The sequence below is a fragment of the Macadamia integrifolia genome, chromosome 14, assembly GCF_013358625.1.
Source record: "Macadamia integrifolia cultivar HAES 741 chromosome 14, SCU_Mint_v3, whole genome shotgun sequence".
In the NCBI taxonomy this organism is placed as follows: Eukaryota; Viridiplantae; Streptophyta; class Magnoliopsida; order Proteales; family Proteaceae; genus Macadamia; species Macadamia integrifolia.
Genome location: NC_056570.1, coordinates 6,813,530 through 6,831,260, shown reverse-complemented (window position 1 = coordinate 6,831,260; position 17,731 = coordinate 6,813,530). Strand labels below are relative to the sequence as shown.

At 39.3% G+C, this 17,731-nt stretch overlaps 1 protein-coding gene across 2 annotated transcripts; it reads right to left on the bottom strand.

Moving 5' to 3' along the window:
• Positions 1–400: 400 nt before the first annotated feature.
• Positions 401–16,434, bottom strand: LOC122062164 (calcium-dependent protein kinase 26-like). Of its 2 annotated transcripts, none has more exons than XM_042625866.1 (5): positions 16,283–16,434; positions 14,756–15,652; positions 14,361–14,657; positions 1,248–1,670; positions 401–1,157 (listed from the first exon to the last, which is right to left on the bottom strand). In XM_042625866.1, the coding sequence occupies exons 2-5, from the start codon at positions 15,342–15,344 to the stop codon at positions 886–888; spliced, it is 1,581 nt and encodes a 526-aa protein (XP_042481800.1). In that variant the 5' UTR covers positions 15,345–15,652; positions 16,283–16,434; the 3' UTR covers positions 401–885. The 2 variants fall into 2 exon arrangements, with proteins under 2 accessions (XP_042481800.1, XP_042481801.1); XM_042625867.1 differs by having other exon boundaries at positions 14,756–15,655; positions 16,283–16,412.
• Between the last annotated feature and the right edge of the window lie 1,297 nt (positions 16,435–17,731).

The window sequence follows — 17,731 nt, the reverse complement described above, 5'->3', positions numbered from 1 at the left end:
TAAAGATACATATTTCCACTTCAATATTAATTTAAGGGGTTTTTGTTCTATCAATATATCTAGTGTAGTATAAGGCTTTACTCACTATCACATACAATACATGAATTAATCTATTTGATTTTTATTTTTTTTAAAGAAAATTAATCCATGTGAATAGAGAATAAGAAAACATCTCATTGATACAATTTCAACTTAAAATGAACAGAAGAAATAGCTAAAACCATCGACAATTGACATATATGAGAGGTCATCTATCACATGGATATCTCTTGCACTGCCGTGAAAAATAATGAAACGTTAAACTTTGACTTGGCATAATGACACCTAAGAAGATTCTTTAATTTGATTTTACTTTCCTTCCCTTTATGTTCCTAGCAACCAAATAGAAGTCAAGGAAACGGAAGGTCTAAGGAAGTCTAGAGCTTCCGGCAGCCAGCATAACCTGTATTCAAATTTGTAGCCCAATGGCTTGTCATGAATGACATGTACTCTGTACAACCACAAGACTCGGGTCTCGGGCCATGACACCACTGAGAGTCAATCCATATATCTTTAGAATTCTACTACCAAGAGAGATGACAAAAGGGGGTGACCATAGAGTTTTTTTCCAAAAGATCAAAGAAAATTTTCTGCATAATAGGAGTGTGTGAACTTGGAACTCTCAAGCCCCTTTAAATTGGTACACGTGGCACACTCCTGTTAGTGCCGAATAACTCATCACACCACCTCAAACAAGCCTTTCCGAAACTCAAACTTGTGCCAGAGCTCAGCTCCTCCACTCGTCTACAGTGCAATCGTGTTAGATCAGGTGAGTGAAATGGGACATCTCTGCACTTTGTCCCTTACACTGGTTCTCCCCTTCTTTCATCATCCCTCACTCAAAAATCAACAAACAAGAGAGGACCTAAGAGATGGTGCACTTGGGAGATGTGTACATGATGCCCAGCGGATAACTGACTCAGTCACCATAAGATCAAGCTGTTCAAATTCCCCAAGGCCAATCGTGTGGTTTCTCTTACTGTGGATGCCAAACACCCTAGAGGCAGGTGCTCCTACTCCCCTTCGAACGTCAACTGCCTTTTGATCCTTCTCTCCCACCTCATGCCCCAAGGAAGCAGAAGAATCCAAGATGAAGAGCCTCCCCAAGCTTGCCTCTTCTGCACCACCCAGTGGGACAAATAGTTGTTAACAGACTTTCAGCAAACGAGAAATGGAAATATTTAGGAGAAGGTGAGAAATTCGAATACCTTTCTGAAATGCATCAACTCCTGATACATTGGCTGTGAAACGCAATGAGTTATTCCTTTGTTCTACTGCCGGACTTGGGCTGAAAAAATCAAAGCTTGGCATCGACTGAACAGGGGAAGAGAATTCCATGCCATCTGATGCACAACAGCTCTGGAAAGAAAAACCAACAGATACAGTGCAGGGTGGTGTGGAGCAATCAAGCAAGAAAGAAGAGAAAGATGATCTGCACGTGAATGCTGGTGAAATGCCTAATTGGGCATCTCCAGGCAGAGGTGAGGCAGAGCTAAAGCTGAAGTCCTGATTCCTTGAGACAAATGGGGTAGAGAACGAGCTGCCATCCAAGTCCAATTGCCTACAACTAAGGCCATCGCTTTCATATGGCTCTTCAGCCACATGCCTACAATCTCTTATCCAGCCATGATCTGCAAAAGGTTCAAAACCAGTACTTAAAAACAAAACCTGGAAAACATGAAATAACTGAAGCTGCAAAAGTTTCAGCCTAATAAGAACCACGCCTAGTACTTGAACAAGTTGGATTTGTCAAATTGGAAAACGTTTAACGATGCATGGACGATCCAAAAGAACAACTGCCCAGTGCAATTGGTACAGTGTGGTGTGTAGAAACCCACCCTACCAGGAGGTATCGGGTTCGAGCCTCCTGGTTCTCATCTTCCCCCTTCCCCCCATGGAGTAGGATAGAGTAGGTACCCACCAAAAAAAAAAAGATGCAGAGGATCGATCAGATCTGATAGCTCTGATTGGCCTCCAAGTAATGCGCCCAATGAGGCATGAAAGAGATCCCGATCTGACAGATAATAATATGCCAGATCTGATCTCAGATCTAATGATGATCTTAACTAATTTCCAGATTTATACCCTAATCTTATGAATTTGATTGGAATGGATTAGTTTCACCTCCCCCAGAATCTAAGATGATCTTAACTAATTTCCATATTTATACTCTAATTGATGCAGATAAGTCACTTAATGGGCTTATTTTATTGCAAATAAGCCTTTGGTTGGGTTATGTACGTGTTGGGCCTTTGATCCCATGGGTTTTCTTTGTAATAAGCCATTTTAATGGGCTTAAAATATGAGTAAAAAGTAGGAAAACGGGATTTAATTTATTAGTCTAGTTAGAGTCATCTTTTAAGTCTATTTCCTTTGTTATTTCAATTTCCTACTCAGTTTAAGTTTCCTAATTAATTAAGAATTAGGTTAGGCATTTTTTTTTTAGGGTTTGAGTCAGTTTTGAGTCTTCTATATAAGTTCGTAAGGGGCTACAACATTGAACACGAATTTATTAATGAAAATATATATATAGGCGGAGCCACGGTGGTGGTAGAATTTCGGATTTTAGTTTTCCGCGCTCTTTTCTTTTGTGTTTCCATTTTATTTCTTGTTTTGCACAGGTGTATGTACCTTTGGACTGTTGGGAGGAGTGGCAGGAGAGTGTAAGACCACGTTTGTGCCCAACTTATGTTGGTGATACCCTTTCGCATGACTAGATCTAGGATGTTATCCTAAGGTTAAGATTCGGAAACAATGAATCGTCTTTCCCGCTCCATGTCGATGAGATCGATTAGTGAGGCGAGCACAAGTTCTAATGTGCTCAATTACGATGAACAAATTACTGATTTAGATCAAAGACTTCAAAATTGGTCCGTCCCAAAAATCTCACAAAGAGAAGTTTATCAAAATGACTGGCATACCCATTTTGAAACAATCAAAACGATCAAACAAACTATAAATTTCACTCAAGATACCCATGAAATTACCCTTTTCGACCCTCGGTCTCTCCAAGACCTCAAAACCCACAAATTTAACTATGTCCACATTGGTCTAGTCCAAGTAGCAATCAAACCCTTACATTGCGAAAGCCTTAATACTTCACTACTCTTGGCCTTGCGTGACCAAAGATTCCTTGACTTCAATGATTCCCTTCTGGAAGCCATTGAAACTAGCCTCTGCTATGGCCCTGTCCATTTCAATGTTTACCCAAACATGTCCATAGCCCTCCAAGACCCAAATATTCTTCATTCCCTTAAAATTAACCTTAAAACCCACGGATATCGGATGATGAATGGATCTATTTCGATTTCTATCATCCACCGCATAAAATTCAAAGCCATAAAGACTGTCAAACCCAGAGCCTTAAAACAATCCCCCAAAGGTTCTACCCTTTACCTTGAAACTGACTGTGTTCAGGGACAAACCATCTACCCAAAACTTGTTTAATGGAAAGATATCTCTTTCCCTGCTAAATGGCAACTACAAACGACGGCCTCTCAACCTCAAATTTCAAATACTAGCATCCAGTCCATCTCGCAAGACTTAGATGGCCTAGTTACCCTCCGGTTTAACCGACAAATACCACCAAGTGTCTACCAAAGTTCCCGGAAGTCATGCTCCAGTGCATCGACTTCTTCAAACTATTTTCCTTTTAGTTCTCCCTCGAGAACTCCTCCAAACCTTTCCAGTTTAAACTCTGGACAAAACGTTATTCATGATACCTACGAAACTTTGTCCTCCGTACCAGATATTTCCCAATCAAATCAAAATCGTCCACAATCTCTGACCTTTTCAGAAGTGGCTCCGCATCATTCCGATCCTGCTGTCAATATGCTTCAAATTAACGACTTCCAAATTAACAAAACTTTCCTTAGAACAGATTTTGAATCACCAAAAAATAGCCAAAAACGAAACTGGTTTTTCTCAACCTTTCACCTAAACCAACAAGCACAAATTCGGACAAATTGGTATGCTCTTATGACACAACTTAAAACAAACATTTTCTTCTTCACTTATTTTAATATTTATGCCCAGAATAACAACATAGATTACCCTTGGCATAACCAGATCTCCACTCAAACAGCCTCACACAAGACCTGGACCCTTAGCGCTGGTCCAACAACCTCTGCTATCCATCCCCCGATTGATAGCATTAAATATAAATACAAAAATACAGAAATCACTGCTTCTCCTTTCAAAGCTGCTGAACCAAATAACCTAGATAGAAAATTAATTGAACAATCAAATTTTACAAATCTAAGCCTTCAAACTTTAGGTGACCAACTCTCCCATGTTGAATGCCTTGTTCAGCCAAAACCCGTATCTTCATTATCACCAACTCCTCTTCCTTCTTCAACCCCTCCTTTCAAACCTTACATCATACCACAAAAACAACAAGGCCAACTTGATAAATCATTTTTACTTGATCAAATCAACCATCGTCTCGCGACTTTAGAAGCTCCTGACACATCAACTCCAAATCAATCTACTGTCGAATCTACTAATCGTCAGGTTAGCACTCTTACAAAATGTTCCTCGAGTTACTAATCTAGCTCTAACTCTGAGGCCCCCAAGTCAATCAAATTGGTCAAACCTCAACCCATCACGGTCTTCCCAAACCTCCAAATCAAAGCTAGAGGAACTGTTCTTCAGGCTTCTTACCAAAGTGGAATCATCTATGAATGGAACATAGATGGTTCATCTGAACATAACCTCATGAACAAACTCCAAGAAATGACTATGGTTAGTAACATTCACCGTATTAAAAATACGGCTGATAGTGTTGTTGCTACTTTGCTCATTTATGGTTTTACTGGCCAACTTAAGGGTTGGTGGGATTATGTTCTCACAGATAATCAAAAACTGAAAACTTAACTGCCATCCAAACTACCCCTGAAGGAACTCCCCTCCTTGACGCCGAAGGCGACCCTATTGAAGATGTTGTTAATACCCTTATTTTCAGTATCGCAAATTATTTCTTAGGGAACCCTTCTCGTCTCAAAGACCGAACTGCTGAACAACTTTCAAACCTTAGGTGTAAGAAATTACATGACTTTAAATGGTACAAAGATACTTTCTTTACCAAAGTCTTAACCAAACCCGACGCCAACCTTCCCTGTTGGAAAGAAAAATTTCTCACAGGTCTTCCAACTCTTTTTTCAGAAAAAATCAAACAACGTCTTCGCAAAGAAAATGATGGGATTATCCCATACGATCAAATGACCTATGGTCAAATAATTAATCTAATTCATGAAGAAGGATTAGCTTTGTGTACTAACATTAGGTTACGAAAACAAATTTTACAAACAAGAATTAGGAGGATTTTGCGAACAATTTGGTTTTGCTCCCCTTAGGCCTCCAACAAAACATAAATCCTCTCGAAAATTCTACAAAAAATTCCACAAATCAAAACATTATGCTTCTCACAAACCATTTACCACTCCTGAATTTTACCAAAAATCCCCTTCCAAACCCAGGCTAACAAGTATAAAAAGCCTTCCAAGGCACCTAAAAATCCAAACCAAACTTTCCAAGGATGCTTTAGATGCGGCAAACCTGGCCACACGCCAAATACTGCCGAGTCTCCAAAAGAATAAATTCTTTACAAATTTCTGAACAAGATAAGTCCCAAATTTTAGCCATTCTCCAAGACACCTCTTCTTCATCCTCTGATGAGCAAAATTACAAATTAAACCAAGTTAAAGCCTCTGAGCATTCTGTCTCCAGCTCTACTGACAATGACAACTTCCAAGCCTGTGCTTGTGATTCTTGCATTATTTGTTTAAGTTGTGAAGACTGTGCTCCCAAATCTGTTTGTACGTTGCGAACATCTCCTCAAACAAATATTTTTGAATATATTAATAATTTAACAGACCCCGAACAAAAAAAGGCCTATCTCGAACATCTTAAACAAAATATTACGGCTCAAACCTCTATCCAACCTTCCAATTTACAAACTATACTTCACAAATTCGAAAAAAACACAAACCGCTTCTCTTGACCATTCCACCAAAATCAAAACTCTTGAAACTACTACTGCGACACTGCAGTATGAAATTAAAACCAATAAACATCAACTATCTCTCCTCTCACGCCTCCCAAATCAACAATTCTCTTCCCCAAACACTGAGCCTGTTCTAACACAACCATTCACAAATCCCTTTTCAAATCAGGAACCATCTTCTGGTTTTGTTAACACCATTTCCAGTCAAAACTGGTACATCCACATTACTCTTGTGATCAATGCCTCCTTCAAACTTTCTACCATTGCCCTTGTTGGCTCAGGTGCCCAACTCAACTGCATCAACGAAGGTGTCATTCCAACCCAATACTATGAACGTACCACCCAAGGATTAAAGTATCGGTATCGGTCGCCGTATCGGTCGGTCAAAATTAAGATACGTATCGGAGGGTATCGTATCGTATCGGAGATACGCTAAGATACGCTAAAGATACGCACATAAATTGATAGGGAACACATTTTTATACACTTTTGCATAAAAAAACAGTTAAAAAAAGTTATATATAACATGTAGAATGCATAAATACTTAAGTGGAGGGTATCGTATTGATAGACAAATATATTGAGTTGAAAATGTTCAAAATGATGAAGGTATGGTATTGATAGACAAATATATTTTTTTGAGAAAAATCAAAATTTTCCATGGAAGTTGTAGAACACTTGTTTTTACATAACATATAAAAAATCTAAACATTTTTAATCATTGAGCATGAGTAGATCTAAGAAATTTGAAATAAATTGAAACCCTCATTTTCTCTTGAAAAAAGTTTGTAAATCCTTATAAATCCAATGATTTCATGTAATAATGATGCACAAAATGTGATTCTAAGTATGATGAACTAGGGGTGTCAATTCGTGGCCCAAACTGACTTAACCGATCGGGATCGACCGTTTATAGACCGGTCCAGCCCGGACCGTTTATTAAACGTGTCGGGCTTGAGCCCGGCCCGTTTATTAAATGTGTCGGGCTTGAGCCCGGCCCGTTTATAAACGGTCTGTCTTGGTTTTGCTACTTGGACCGTCGGGCGCCCGACCGAAACCGACCGTTTAACACCCGATCGAGACCGGCCTATTGTGCACTGGCCTAGCCCGACCCTTTAATGATTGTAGAATACCTATTTTACCCCCCAAATTAGAAAGTAAAAACTAAAAAGTAAAAACATGTTCATATTTTTAATAATGGTTATATTTGGTATCATTTATTAATTTATTGTCATTTTTTTGGGTTTGCATGAGTGGGCCGGAATATAAGAGCACATTTTAAAGAGGGTCCGTTTAAAAACTGGTTAAAGCCCGTTTAACATTAAACATGTCCGTAGCCCAATTAAGGCCCGACTAAAGCTCGATTAAGGTGGCCCGATTATAGCCCGAGGCCGACCGACTGAATATAAAGTGTACCATGCCCTCAATAACTAAGCCCGATTAGTTAAATGGGCGGACACGGTGTAGCCTTTGAAAGTCTTTAAGCCCGATTAAGCCCGATCGAAACCGAACCGACCCGACCGGTTGACACCCCTATGATAAACCTTAAATTTGTAAAAAAACTTGAAAATCTAAGGTTAAAATTGAAAAAAGTGAGTAAAGATTCAAGAACTTACTATTCAAAATTTTCAACTTTCAAGTTCAAGGTTCTTCTTGGACTATGTTTTTCTCCTTCTTTGAACCATTCACTTCGACAATGTTTCTTTCAATCTACCATTTGAGTCTCCAAAAAGGTGTGTGAATCAAAGGGGAAGAAAGAAGAGAAATATAGAAAACTATTGGTGAGAGTTTGAAGTGTTTGTTTCAAACAATAAAACGCACATTCACGGGAATTTTCATATTTTCAGTCGATACGTACCGATACGGTACCGATACAGTACGATACGGCTCGATACTGCACGATACGGTCGATACATACCGATACGGTACCGATACGTACCGATACTCTCGGGAATTTCTAGATTTTCAAAAGTTCGTATCGTAAAGTATCGTACGTATCGGTACCGATACGGTACGGTACGGTACGATACGCACGATACAGCGATACGTAAAAGGGGGCCAAAAAATTCCCCATAGCGTATCGGTATGTATCGTGCCGATGCCTACCGATACGGATACGTATCGGCCGATACGGCACGATACGCACCGATACTTAAAACCATGGTACCACCCAACGGCTTACCACCGCAAATGGGTCAGGGTTGAATGTCCAATACAAACTATCTAATACCCACATTTGTAGCAAAGGATTTTGTCTTCCCCAAACCTTTCTCCTTGCCAAAGATCTTGACCAAACTATCATCCTAGGTCAACCATTCCTTGAAAAGATAAAACCCTTCAAGATCACCCAAGACTCTATAACTACAAAATTTCAAGGACAAAATATTATTTTCCCATTTTTATATGCCCAAACTCCTATTTCCCACACGACAACCAAAAATAAGCAACTAAATTTTCTTCAAATTGAACTCGCCCACAAACGAATTTCTGATCAATTATCTCATCCCAAAACTATCCAACAAATAAACCAACTTCGTTTTAAATTCGAACTTAATCTCTGCTATGAGGTTCTTGATGCCTTTTGGCATCGCAAAAAACACATGGTTTCCCTACCATACGCCAAAGACTTCACTAACCTTCAAATCCCTCCAAAGGCCAGACCCGCTCAAATGAACCAAACCCTCTTAGAAACTTGCAAATCTAAATTTAATGACCTTCTGGCCAAAAATCTTATTCACCATAGTACTTCTCCTTGGAGTTGTACTGCCTTTTATGTTAACAAGGCCTCTGAAATTGAAAGAGACACCCCTAGGTTGGTTGTTAATTATATAAACCTCTCAATAATGCCCTTCAATGGGTCCGTTACCCCATTCCTAATCAAAAATACCTTTTACAAAGAATTTACCAAGCAAAAATCTTCTCCAAATTTGACATGAAATCAAGATTTTGGCAGATCCAGATTCATGAGAAAGACCGTTACAAAACTACCTTCACTACCCCCTTTGGCCTCTATGAATGGAATGTCATACCATTCGGCCTCAAAAATGCTCCTAGTGAATTTCAAAAAATTATGAACGGCATTTTCAATCCATTTGGGCAATTTACAATTGTCTATATCGATCACGTTCTTGTTTTTTCAGATTCAATTGAACAACACTTCAAACACCTCCGCCTATTTTACCAAACCATTAAAACAAATGGCCTCGTCCTCTCAAAACGAAAAATGAAATTTTTTCTCACCAAAATCCGTTTCCTTGGACACTTGATCGAAAAAGGTACCTTAACCCCTATTGATCGTGCCCTTTTTTTTGGTGACAAATTCCCCGACCAAATTTTAGACAAAACCCAACTACAATGATTCCTGGGAAGCCTAAATTACGTCCGTGATTTTCTTCCCCAAATAAGCAACATTGCCAAACCATTATATCTCCGGCTTAAGAAAAACCCAGCTCCTTGGTCCTCAATCCAAGCTAGTGCTGTCCAAACTATCAAGAATTTGGTTAAAGAGATTCCCTGTCTATTTATCCCTAATCCTGAGGCATTTAAAATAGTTGAAACTAATGCCTCTGATATTGGATATGGCGGAATCCTTAAACAAAGACTCCCTGACAATAACAAAGAACAATTAGTCCAATTTACCTCTGGTATCTGGAACCCTACCCAAAAAAATTATAGCACTATCAAAAAAGAAGTCCTATCCATAGTTCTTTGCATCCAAAAGTTTCAAAATGCATTATTAAACAAACCATTCTTAGTTCGCGTTGATTATAGCGCTGCAAAGTTTGTTTTACAAAATGATGTTTCCAATCTCGCTTCAAAACAATTTTTTTCCTGACGGCAAGCTTTACTTCTTATTTTTGAATTTCAAATTGAATATATTAAAGGAGAATCAAATTTCGTCCCTGACTTCCTTACTCGTGAATTCCTACAGGGCCAAACTTCCAAAATCCGCTTTCTCAAAATGGCTCCTCCCAAAGAATCCACAGCCTCAAACTCCCTGGTTCGTTCAAAAAATAGCTACGGCACCCCTGCCTCCTCAAATCAATCTATTACGCAAAGACCTCACCTGGCCTCCTCAAACCTCCCTTATTCCCATGCCGTTATTCTCTCAACGGCCCCTACAAACAAAGCTAACTCCAGTCTCCAAACCACCCAAGCAAAACCACTTCAAACCACCCACGGACAACTCAAAAGCCAATATTTTGAAAAACCTCTCAAGGAAGACCTCTTCACCATTGAAGATGTCCTCCAGAATTATGTTGAGTCTCCCCTCAACATTGCCCAAAGAATCTTCTTCCAAAGATGGCATTTTTATTCCCCCTCGACAGCAAAAACCCAAGAATTCTACAAGTACATCCTTGTAGATACTGACTCCATCAGACTCAAACTCAATTTTGACAAAAATGACCCTTCATTGGTTACACACACAATTGTAACCATCTGCAAAACTCTTTCCCTCAAAGATTGGAATAACCACCCCTTACTTCAAAAAACTTCTCAAATACCTATACTCTTGCAGGTTATACTTAATATGACTATCAAGGGGTCTGGTACAAAGCCTTCCTATTTCAAAAAAAGACTAACCGACACTCCTGGTTTTTCTGTTTTGATTACAAATTTAACAGCCAAACTCCCCTCTGGTTCGCACGATGGTGGGATCAATATGACCCCATGGCTGATATCCTCCCCTCTCAACTTCATGAACCACTCAAAATTTTCTACCAACATTCCCAATCACAACCTCACCAACCTGATCTTCTGCGATTCATTCTCCACTGCCGCTTAGCCTAGATCCTTTTCTAGTATTATGAGATCACAGACTTCCGGACTAAAGGTTGGGTCGCCCCAGTTCTCTCCCGCGTCTATCATGTTAAGTGGTGGGACAACTGTGACATCTCAAAATGTGACAAAACAGCCCTCATCCAAAGCCTTACTGGCCTCAAACCAGTCCCGGCCCTTCCAGCCTCATCAAAATCAAGCATCAAAAGTGAAAAGGAGGCACTTCTGGCTCGCTTTGCCGAACTCGGCTCTAATTCAGAAGACGAATCCAACGATGGGGCCTACAGCCTCAGCTCTATCAAAGGATCCATGGCAGCCCATTGCCATACTCAATTGATGGCCCAAGACCCCTCTGATGATGAACCTCCCAGCTCCAAGGCTTCATCATCCACAAATTCAAACCTGTGGTTCGACGCTCTCGACAAATCACCTCAAAAACTTCGACCAAAAAATGATTTGGTCCTTAACGTCTGCCAAGACGGTTTAAATTGGTCGACCGATAAAGTCATTAACTCATCTAGTCAGCTAACCACGGACATCATCTACGAGGAAAGGTGGTACTGTCACTATCCCAGGTTTAAAGGATAGTCAAGCCAATACCAAGCCCATCCAAATATGGTTTTCCCACCTAGATCAAGCCAATACGAAAAACAGTGTCCTTGACACATGGAATGCCGTGGTAAGATCTTCGAAGATTCCAAGCAAACGTTCAAGATCAAGTTCAACTTTCGGCGCCTACAATGCTCCCCAAATACAAATTCATGTGCACAGTGTCACATAAATTGTAATTTAGAATAGTGGCAAATGACATTCAAATACGCCGCAAATGTAAATGAAACTCAAATGTAAAACGACCCCTTTAGTCTATAGATAGGGTACTCCTCTTCTCAAACCACTTGGGAAAAATCACCCAAATTTAGAATTAGAGGGTGAGCATCCTTCAAGAGAATCGCCCCTCTCAAGATTTCCAAGTCTCCAAGCTCAAAGCCCCGCCGGTCTTCCACAACTCAAGGCTCCGATAGCCCGCTCCAAGTCCGATCACCCTCAAAGGTTAGCTTTACCAGACCCCAAATACTCCTCAAAGCCTCATTTACCCTTCTTAAATCCTCAAACCCAAGCCTGTAACCCAAAGATCTCCAAATAATATCAAAGTTTATTTTCCAATTGTTATTATTTTTTCTTGCATCTGCATCTACAGTTTACTCCCAGTTCTATCTTCACAGAGAAGCCTACAGTTACGCCTCTCGACTGTGAAACATAGATCCGGTTAAACAGCTTTTCTTTTGAATTCTTGGTCTTGCTTCATTAATTTGTTGGGTTTTTTATTTTGCACAAATTAGATCTAGGTACGGTATTGCACCTATCCTGGTTTTCGTCTCCTTGCCGGATCGGAGTACGGTATTGCACCCATCTCGTTCTTCTCACCATACAGAACCAAGAGAACCCTCTTTCCTGGATTATATATAGCTTATGCTGTTGTGCTGTGGGATGCAGTTGGGTGAGATGCCCTAGGTGAGATGCCTAAACATGAAGGGTGAGATGCCCATATTCACCAATTCTTCCTCCCCCTTCTCAACCCTCCATCGAATTCTTTTTCTTTTCTTATTTTCCTTTTATTTGTTTGTTGTGAGAGGGTGTTTGAGAGCTAAAACCAAGCCTATTGGAGGACATCTTCTCTATTCAGCCAGAAATTTCTCTCATCTTCTTCTTCTTCTTACTTGCTATTTCTTTTCTCTTTCTTATTTGAGATTCTCTTTCCTTCTCTCCTAAGTATCATAATAAGTTCTACTGGTGCTCAACTGCTTTCTCTTCACAATAGGTGCACTGTTGTTAATTGAAGCCGCCCTAGTGGAAAGATTTTTTTCTTTTTTCTTTTTTTGACAAGTGGAGATTCTCCCAGCTTTCAGATGGATTCCTTTTTGCTTCATCTTTGACTTCAGTGGAAGCTATAGGATTTGTGGTTGTAGCTCATGTCTATATATTTGTGCCCCCTTGTTTTGTGGAGGCCATCCTTCATGGGCTATAACACAACACAATATATCCTATAATATGATTCCTTTTAATAAAATTTCTTATACAACCAAAAACTTGTTTTGTGGAGGCCATCCTTCATGGGCTATAATACAACATAATATATTCTATCATGTGATTCTTTTTTATAAAATTTCTTATACAACTAAAAAATTAAAAATTATAACAAAAACTTCAGCAAGCCATATTGACTTAGGGCATTAATTTGGTGCCCCTCAATCGCTCATTAAACGATGCAATAGTTTAGAAAATATTTAAAGTCCAAAATAAGGAATGGCTGAAAATGATTCCCAAAGTGCATAAGAATGACCAAAACGAAGTGGGTCGGTCACTTAATCTATTGCTAACCAAACCTAAAATGACTGATTGAGGATACAAATATACAGCCAGCAATTATCGAGTAATGGTAAGAATCTTCAATGTTTGAAATGATGGAAGCAGGAGGCAAGGAGTGCCATGATAAAATCAAGGACAAGGAAAAGAGCTAGGAGGTTAAAGAAGAGCAAGAAAAAGCTTAATTATGCCATCTAAAACTCTGATGTTTATGTTTAATTATCAGAAATTATTGAAAGCAGCTCTATCACTGTTCAATTTGCTAAAACATCATCAGGCTCTTTCACACACTACATCTTTTTTTTTCCCCCCTGAAACTTTGAACTTCCCAATGCAAAGATCGGACAAACAAGACAGTATCTGATCAAATCGTATTTTAGCATAAGGAATCTTTCATGCGGAATCCACTTAAGAGCAGGTCCTGATCAATGTGACAAACATGATTCAACAAAGTTTGGGCCCCAAACCCTTCCATGAATAAGGTCCATGAGACTCTCATCAATAGGAATCTCATCAAAGAATCTCATTTTGGCAACCTTGATGAACATCCAGTTGCCTAAATCAGCAAATATCTAACAGATGCGATAATGAATTAAGCTAGCCCATGTAGACGTGTCTCAGACACTATCATGCACTGTAGGATCTTATAGCTCATGTCGCATCCTCCTAATAAAATTTGTATTATTCATCCTATATAGGAACCACTTTGAAAAGCAAACGAAAAAATACACATCCACTAGTAATAAGAATGAAAGAAATTAAAACATAACCTTTTTATTCCATTAAATATTTTTGGGCCCCTGTGGGGGAGGGGAATCTCATGAAGAGAAGAGGTAAGAAAAAATAAGCCAATTATTAAATCTTCTCATTGAACCCTGACCTAAGATCATAGTTAAAGAGCCAAAAGAATGTGTGCTCACTGATCATGGCTGGAGAACGAGTCAACAACAAACTACATAGTGATGAGGAAGAAATTTTCTTCAGACAATGAAGAGTATCAAAACCAAGATTATCATATGGTCATCCTTACAAGCAACCAAACCCCTTAAATCCAAAGTAAAAGATCAGAACCTGGTACTCATAATATCTATGACTACAAGAAATATCTTACCTTAATAAAAAGTGCAACGACCATAAATAAGAAAATAAAATAACCAAAGAGGAGACAACATACCAAGAACCTCGGCTGCAGTGAGCCTTTTAGCAGGATCTGTACAGAGCATTCCACGGATCAAGTCCTTGGCAGATGCAGATATCCGATCCCAATGATCCGATGGGAACCGTAAATCAGCTGCCCTAACAGCATCAAAGATCCTTGATTTGGTCTTTCCCCAAAAAGGTGGCATCCCACTGAGGAGTATGTAAAGAATAACACCAGCACTCCAAACATCCGCTGCCTGATTGTAGCCCCCAGTCAGCACTTCTGGAGCTATATAAAAAGGACTTCCAACTGTCCCATACAAACTCTGGCCTGTTGGGGTAGAGAATCCAAATAACCAAACACATAACGATAGAATGTTTCAAAAGACTGAGATAACAAAACAAACAAAAGGAAACCTAAGATAATACCTGGCTTGACATAGGTTGCAAGACCAAAATCTGCCAATTTAATTGGTGATGATGAGGCCTTTGTGGCCAACAGAATGTTTTCTGGCTTCAAATCTCTATGGACAACACCTTTGTCATGACAATACATAACCACTTGCATAAGATGACTGAAAAGAACACAAGCCTCGGACTCAGAGAACCTCCCATGCTTCTCCAACCGGTGAAATAGCTCCCCACCAGCACAAAGCTCCATCACCAAATGCACATAATCCTCCTCCTCATAAACCGCCTTAAGATCCACAACATTTGGATGCCCAGATAACCTAGTCATTATTTCAATCTCAAGCTTAACACTGCGGACATCATCTAGTGTGACCAGTCTTTCCTTGGCAATGGATTTGCACGCAAACAACTCTCCAGTGAATTTATCTGAGCACTCACGGATGACACCAAACTGCCCCCAACCCAATTGCTTCCCCAAAACATATCGATCTTCTAATCTCAAGCTCTGGCTTGAATCTAAGATAGTCTGAGACAGGCTCGAAACTTTGTAACAGCTGAAGGGTTGTGCCTTTGTTGTACTGATGCCGTTGCTCTGGGCAACAGCCATAAGAAAATCACAAATCTCTCTCTATGATAAAATTTGCAGATCTGTATCCATCTGATGTATTACCGTCTTCTGATTCTCAGAGCCCTTTCAAGTCAAATTATGAACTTTCGTCCAAATACCCCCTCTTCACGTAACATGTCCACAAGGTAAAAATATTTCAAGGAAGCGCCACAAAGGTAGTAGTTGAAGCTTGAAAACGATGCCTATCCAGTGTATGAAGGGAGAGCAGGATCCTAGAAGTTACAACCTTGACTACCCAAAAGATCAGAACTTTAACGGAACTTTAGACTTCTTCCCTGCTTGACCACCTGCTTTGAAATTTCATACAAAAAGGAATTGTGTTCTAATTGTTAGAAAAAAGAGCTGATTGGCAAAAAAATTCCATTTCCTATATATTTTGGACCCAGGTAAAAAATAATAATTATTATTATTAGACAATTTTTAAGGAGCACTAAAGAAATTTCTCTTCCGAGCAAAAGGGATTTTCATCCTTTTACCAAATTCCATAAATTCCGCTTAAACAAAAATAGCAGGCGACCTTGATAATGTGAATCTTCCAAATATACACTGGAGAAAAATATCTACTTCAATGGAAAATGCCCTTAAACTCAACAAAAAAAAAGACGCAAATTGTAGTAAACGTCGCCACGGATCATCAAATAGGAAATGGAAGGAAAGATCAAACCCTAGATCACTTCCAACCAACTGAAACAAGCACTTGTCCGCTAACAATCTTCAGGAAACCAAATTCTTCCAAAAATCCAAAGAAACCCACGATAAAACATATGTGCTAGATCCAATTCTCTCAGAACAGATTCAAAAATCAACACCAGAAATTGATACTAAATCAAAAACCCACATTTTGAAATGAGAACATAAGATCAAACATCAACATGTGAGAGAGGGAGGGAGAAAGAAAGGTGGAAATATAAACTGACCTGAAGAAGCAGAGGGTCGAAGGAGAAGCAAGGGGAGAAAGAAAGAACCACAGTAGAAGAAGTCCGTTTGAGCTCCGCGTATGGGTTCCTCGTTCCCCCCACTGTCTTCCGGTGGGTTGCAAGCACTACTTTCGTTTTAAAAACTGATACCTCCCAAAATAAAATAAAAAAATCTCTCACGGATGCGAAAACCGGGTTTAATTACACTTTATTATATTCCCTTTTCTAATATTATATTATTAAATTTTCAAAAGTAGAAGGGCTTCAGTGAAATTAACTGAGAAACTGTGGAATTCTCTCGGTTATTACTGCAGAATCTAGAGACTTTGCCCAACGGAAAAATCGAAAGGACCATATAGGACGTTTGAGAGGTCTCACGGATGCTTTTCTGGCCGTTGAAATAGTTACGATCTGCTGACTTTTACGGTTGACTCCCGAAGTAAGGGCCATTGGATTGCGGGGGACCCACAGGCTTCATCTGTGAGTCTGTGACTAGAATTTGTGTTTGTTGGCGTGAACTGTGGGCAGGTGCCAGCTGTGAGTGACGTTGAACTTACCTGTACATGTGTACGTGTATTTCGGATGATATTAGAATAATGTCCGGTGTTAAACGGACTGAAAGGGCCCACCAAGTTTTTTTATTTTTATCTGGTATAAGTGGGACCCGTAAGATAGGAATTGCCAACACGTCCCTGCGGTCAGGTTTGATATGTGTGGCATGACGGTTTGAGAAACCGAAATCTGTCTTGGAATCGAACAGGGCTGAAAAAGATTCGATCCCAATCCATATCGGGGTATCTGACAAGAATCGAGATTGAATAAGGCTGATGATACTCATATGATCCAATCGATTCAAACCGATCCAATCCGATAAGGTTCAAACCATGGTTGGTATGAAATTATGATATCAGGCACTGATACCTGAATTCATGACTGCTCCTAGTTACTCATAACTCATAAGTGTTATTATTTTTGTCAAAAAATAAAATTATTATTATTATTATTATTATTTAAATAAAAAATGGAAAAAGAAAGTTAAGAGTGAGGGAAAAAATATCATCTTTAATACCAACGACTCATTCAAGGGGTGAGATAAATTGAACACCTATCCTGAAGGGTTGGTAGATGTTGGGATGTGTGTCTAACTCTTCAAAGGCTATTGGATGATCGTTGGATGTTCCAGTCTTTAAATATGAGCTGGATCTTGATCCAAAGGGAGGTTGGGAGGTTTTCTTCGAGATTAACGTAAAGGATAGATATCTTGTAGTCATGTACATTGTCTATCATCTATTAACATCTTAAATGTCAAACCAATAACAAATAGTATGATTGTGAAAAAAGATAAAAGAATAATCTACATACTTAATAAGATATGGTGAGAGAAAATTACACAAAAATAGCATGTATTTCTCTTGTTTTAAGAATGCTTATATGCTTGTAACGTGGGGG

What these genes read in the sequence shown, in the direction of transcription:
- LOC122062164 (XM_042625866.1), bottom strand. Translation starts at nt 15,344, where the DNA reads ATGGCTGTTGCCCAGAGCAACGGCATCAGTACAACAAAGGCACAACCC. An exon ending in TGCAACCTATGTCAAGCCAG is followed by an intron (nt 14,658 to 14,755) that starts GTATTATCTTAG and finishes CTACCCCAACAG; the next exon opens with GCCAGAGTTTGTATGGGACA. An exon ending in CACTGCAGCCGAGGTTCTTG is followed by an intron (nt 1,671 to 14,360) that starts GTATGTTGTCTC and finishes AACCTTTTGCAG; the next exon opens with ATCATGGCTGGATAAGAGAT.